The 5,892-nt window shown below is 43.9% G+C and overlaps 1 protein-coding gene across 1 annotated transcript; it reads right to left on the bottom strand.

Moving 5' to 3' along the window:
- Positions 1-411: 411 nt before the first annotated feature.
- LOC109938078 lies at positions 412-1,773 on the bottom strand. Its single transcript, XM_048612684.1, has one exon. The coding sequence runs from the start codon at positions 1,707-1,709 to the stop codon at positions 483-485; it is 1,227 nt and encodes a 408-aa protein (XP_048468641.1). The 5' UTR covers positions 1,710-1,773; the 3' UTR covers positions 412-482.
- Between the last annotated feature and the right edge of the window lie 4,119 nt (positions 1,774-5,892).

Below are 5,892 nucleotides of genomic sequence, written 5' to 3'. Positions count from 1 at the left end.
ATTAGCTTCAGTGATCATATAAAATAGACTACAATTGATTCTGTGTATTAGTCATAGAGCAAGAAACAAACCAGAAAGTTCTACTAATAAGATTGATAAATATTCACAATAGGTCAATCAGTGTCTGTAATGAGTAAAGAGGTTCTGAGGTTCTGAAACCTGTCTTTTCTCTAAGCAGATGCTGACTGACTTGCTTCCTATCTCCAGCATATTCCCATTTTTTATTTCAAATTTCCAAAATTTGCATTTTGATTATTTTACCAAACAATAATTTGACTGAATAAAAAAAGTGCTACAGCCAAGAATAAATGGTGGAGTGTAATCACAAGAATGGTGCAGCTACTGCGACGATATTACAAACTCTGGCTCCTATGATGTGTTCCCTCCTGTTTGACCAGATTGCCATATGTGACTAGTACTATTTTGACACACAAAATTACAATGAAATTCAAGTCATAGTTCCCTGAGAAAGCCTTATTCGTTTATTTATTACTGATACTGATCAGTAAAAAAAATCCTCCAATAAGCATAGCAGTCACTGTCATCTCTACTAGTTTCTGGAATTGCCATTTTCTCTCCAGACTTTCCTTGTTTTTGCGAAGCTGCATCCTTCTCCAGCGTTGGGTCTGCTCCCTGGCCAATTGCTCCCCATAATGAGCTTTGTAGAACTCATCAAAATTGAAAATCGATTTCTCGGAGTTCAAGTTATCTGACGAGCTCCACGCCTGCGATTGTTTTGTCGTTGTGGATTGGGCTTTCTCCAAGGGTTTCTTCCCACCATGTAAATCTGCTGCTGTCAAAATTCCCCGGTCATACTTCTTCCTCAGGGTCACGCTTCCCAGCACGGAATATGCCTCATTTATTTGAGTGAACCTTAACGCTGCTTCCTCGCTTCCTGCATTCCTGTCTGGGTGGTAACGAAATGACTGCTTGTAGTATGCTGATTTGATCTGATTCTGGGTGGCATTGGGAGAGATTTTCAAAATATCATAGTATAGCGTGTTGCTTCTTCGAGGAAGTGGGGCAGAATTATTTCTTCCAGAGTACCTATTGCCATCTTTAAAGTGGCCATAGGACCTGCACTGGGGATGTACTTTGGTGACAGAATGCCAGCATCCGTTACTATCCAGGGGTGATGCCCAGCCATTTGTGACGAATGACCGTTTAAAAGTCCGAAAGCACCAAAGGCCCCGGAGGTATTTGTCATTCCCCGACTGAGAAAGCAAGGCCCGGCAGGAGAAACAGCTGCCATGGCTAGTAAACCCGTTAACATACATCATGTACAGATCAGTATCCCTGAGCTCCCTGTTCTGGGAGGAAAGGTCCCTTTCCACTGGAAATGTCACACTCCCAGCCGCTGATGGGGATCGTTCGGCGGGAGGGTCACTGCCAGCTATGCGCTGTGTGCGGTATAACTTTAGGATAGTGAGAGCTTTTGAGAGCCGGGTCCCCTGCACTGCTGCTCCCCGCCTGGGAGGGTTCCGGCTGGGAGTGGGCTCCAGAATCCCAGCCGCGGGTCGGCTCTGGGCGCTCGGCCTCTGCACCACAGAGGGAAATGGCGGCGGCCGCCATTCACCGGCTCCCTGCCCAAAGCCTGCCGCTGCTGATCCAGATCCATTGCCCGGATTCCAGCCGCTACTAATCAGCCTCCTGACACAGTTCCGGGGCTGAGGGACCCTTACACAACGATCGGCAAAATACAACGCCATCTTAACTGCCTGCCTTGAAGGCGGGGCCCAGGCCTTGACAGACAGGCACAACAACTAATCACAAGGCTCTATCCTCTGATGGACATTACACCCAGCCACTCAAAACGTCCCCGCTTCAGCCAATGACAGTGGCCGTTCCCCATAGGTCCCGCCCACAGGCTCTTGATTGACAAGCTCAACCTGAAGTTCCAAGGAATCACAGGTTGTCACTTCAATTATCGTGGAAAGAGACCGACATCCAAGTCTGATTCCGCTATAGGTTTTAAACGATATTAAAGGAAGCCTTATTCGTTATTTTCCATTAGTTTGGGAAGGAAATACACGTGCATGCATCGTTTTCCCAAAGGTGGATTGATTTGAACAATAAACATCAAATTTACAAGCTACAGAAAGTGTTGGGGGCCACTCAGCAGATCTGCAGAGATAGTTATCAACATTGCAAGGTGAATTGACTTGGGTTAGAAATATTTACAAACTTGGTTTTCCGGAAGATAATTTTTTTTAACACAAAAATGCAGTTTTGATAAAAAGTCATAGATCTGTAACATCAGTGGTAGAGGAACTTTTGGAAAAAGTCTAAGGGACTAAATTATTCTCCACTTGGAGAGGCAAGGATTAATAATGGATAACCAGCATGCCTTTGTCGGGGGGAGATCATGACTGACAGGTTTGATTGAGTTTTTCGAGGAGCTGATTTCAAGTATAGATGACAGTAGTAAGGCTTTTGTCAAGTAAAATAAAGAATTGCAGATGCTGGAAATTTGAAATATAAACAGAAATTGCTGGAGAACTGAAACAAAAACAGAAATTGCTGGATACGTTTCTGTAGCAATTTCTGTTTTTGGCTTTTGACGAGGTTAGGTGGATTGACCATGCTCAATTGTCCATATTATCCAGGCATGTGCAGGCTTTGTGCATTAGCCATAGTAAATGTGGAGTTAAGGGGACAGGGTGGGGCCTGGGTCTGGTGGGATGCTCTTTGGAGGGTCAGAGAGACTTGATGGGCCAAATGGCCTCTTTCCGCTATGTAATGACGCTATTATTTTAGGTCTTATATGGCAAGCTGTTTAAGAAGCTAAAAACCCATTGAATCTAGGGCAACTTTGGTAACCTCGATCCAAAATTGGCTTCATGGCATGACGCAAAAGTCAAAGGCTGTTTCTGTGACTGGAAGCATGTGTCCAGTGGTGTATTAAAGGGTTCGTTGTTGAATTCCATGCTGCAATGTACATTAATGATCTAGATATGAATATAGGTGGCATGATCTGATAGACTTGAATACAAGAGTAAGGAGGCTATGATGGAGGTTCATACAATGTTATTTGTGCCAAAGCTGAAGTTCTATGTGCAGATCTGGTCAGCAAACTATAGTAAGGATGAGACTGCATCATAGAATCCCTACTGTGTAGAAGCATGCCATTTGGCCCATCAAGTATCCATCCACCCTCAGCGCAGGAGATTCACCCGGTTGTTGAGTGGATTCAGCAATTCAGGTATGAAGCAAGACTAGGCAGGTTTGAGGTGTTTTCCTTACAGCAGAGAAGGCTGAGGAGGGACCTGATTGAAGTGTACAAAGTAATGAGGGGCATTTAGAGGGTAGATATGAAGAATCTTTTCCCCTTAGTTGATGAGTCAGTAACCAGGTGGTACACTTTAAGGTATGGAGCAGGAGGTTTAAAGGTGATAAGAGAAAAAGAAATTCACCCAAAGGCTGATGAGTATCTGGAACTCACTACCTGAAAGGATGGTACACGCAAGAACCATGGAGACATTTAAGAATTATTTGGTTCAGCACTTGAATTGCCACAGCAGAACAGCAGGCCAAGTACTGGAAAATGGTATCAGAATAGATAGATGTTTGATGACCACACAGCAATGATAAGCCAAAAGACCTTTTTCCAAATTGTAAAAACTCAATAAGCAAACATGAACTCTGTTCCTCTCCACCAATGCTATCTGACTTGCTGAGTTATTTCCATCACTTGAGGTTGCAGACTTGCTTGCTGAGCCGGTGTGTTTGACTGCAGACGTTTTGTCACCATGCTAGGTAACATCATTAGTGCGCCTCTGGTGAAACGTTGGTGTTCCATCCCACTTGTTATTTATATGCCTTGGTTTGCTGGGGTGGTTGGTATCACTTCCGGTTTTGTTCTTCAGTGGTTTGTATATCGGGTCCAGTTCAATGTGCTTGTTGACGGAGTTCTGATTGGAATGCCAGACCTCTAGGAATTCCCTGGCATGTCTCTGTTTGGAGAACTACAATGGAAACTGAAATACTTTGTTGACAACACTACCCACTCCATCCACTACTCCTAAGAATTCCTCAACATCCTCAAGGACACCAGAATAGAAGAGGATGAGATAATGGTATCCTTCAAAGTAACAGCACAATTTACATCCATAAACTTCGGCCTAGCCAAAGAGACAATTGCCACACTGCTGGACAAATCAGGAAGGCAGACACCCCATGACACCGACAGCACACTGAAACTACTGGAACTGTGCCTCAAAACACACCACCTTCAACAGCATATATTGAAAAAAATCAATGGAACATCAATGGGATCTCAAATATCAGGAATGACAGCAGAAGCGGTAATGCAAAAATTAGAATGGACAGTGCTCCCCACTATCCTAAACTCTGGGTCCGCTATGTAGATGACACCTTCATGAATATCAAATGCACAAGACTAGAAGAAACCCACCAACACATAAACAACATCTCACCAGAACAAAATTCACAAAAGAAGAAGAGAACAATAACCAACTACCCTTCCTGGATGTAATGGTAGAACGTAAGAATAACGGGGAACTCCAGACTAGCGTACACAGAAAAACAAGACATACGGACCAGATACTTAATTACACCAGCAACCACCCCAACACCCATAAACGGAGCTGCATCAGGACATTGTTCAAACGAGCTACAACACACTACAGCAACCCTGAACTGCGCAAAACATAACAGGAGCACTTCAACAGACTTTTTAAAAGGAATGGATGCCCAAAAAGCACAATCTGCCTCTGCGACAGACCACAGCAAGAAGACACAACACAGCCAGATACACTAGTCACCCTACCATACATCAGGGACATATCAGAGATGACCACGAGACTACTCAGAACCCCAGGTATCAAGGTAGCCCACAAACTAACAACCACCCTGCGCCAGCTACTGACGAATGTAAAAGACCCCACCCCACAACCAATAAAACTAATGTAATATACATAATACCATGCAAGGACTGTGAGAAACATTACATAGGCCAAACTGAAAGAAAACTGGAAATAAGGATACATGAACACCAACTGGCCACCAAAACACACAACCAATTCTCACTGGTCTCAATACACACGGACAAAGAAGGACACAAATTTGACTGAGACAACACATCCATAACAGCACAAGTCGAAGACAGACATGCCAGGGAATGCCTGGAGGCCTGGCATTCCAAACAGAACTCCGTCAACAAACACATTGAACTGGACCCGATATACAAACCAGTGAAGAACAAAACTGGAAGTGATACCAAACACCCCAGCAAACCGAGGCATATAAATAACAAGTGGGACTTAATACCAACGCTTCACCAGAGGTGTACTGATGATGTTACCTAGCAGTGTGACAAAACGTCTGCAATCAAACACACTGGTTCAGCGAGCAAGTCTACAATCTCATCCACAACCTGAGCTACAAATCTTCTCAAAACTTGTAAATTTCCATCACTTTCATCAGCAGTATTTTGCTTGTATCTGTACTGAACTTTTCTGAAAACTGAAAGAACTGCGGATGCTGTAATTCAGGAACAAAAACTGATGTTGCGCGCAAAGCTCAGTAGGTCTGGCAGTATCTGTGAAGAAAATTCAGAGTTAGCGTTTTGGGTCCATTGTCTGCTGCCAAACCTGCTGAGCTTTTCCAGCAACTTCTGTTTTTGTTCTCAATTTTTCTGATTTGGTTTCCATTTCATTTTTTTCTCTCTCTGTGAAAGTTCCTTAAGCCATGTTATGTTAAAAATACCCCATTAATAAAATAAAAGCATTCTTCATCCATTGCCAAAAACAGATGGGACATTAGAAAGGGCTAGAGGACAATCGGGCCATCACCTTGCCGGAAGGTCGTGATGACGTCGACCATGCACGTGCCAGGTCTACGTCAGGCCGACGCACGGCGCAGGCGCAGAGT

The sequence above is a fragment of the Rhincodon typus genome, chromosome 26, assembly GCF_021869965.1.
Source record: "Rhincodon typus isolate 14 chromosome 26, sRhiTyp1.1, whole genome shotgun sequence".
NCBI classification, from domain to species: Eukaryota; Metazoa; Chordata; class Chondrichthyes; order Orectolobiformes; family Rhincodontidae; genus Rhincodon; species Rhincodon typus.
Note: the sequence above shows the minus strand (reverse complement) of the source record. Positions and strands in the feature narration are given on the sequence as shown.

What these genes read in the sequence shown, in the direction of transcription:
- LOC109938078 (XM_048612684.1), bottom strand. Translation starts at nt 1,709, where the DNA reads ATGGCGTTGTATTTTGCCGATCGTTGTGTAAGGGTCCCTCAGCCCCGG.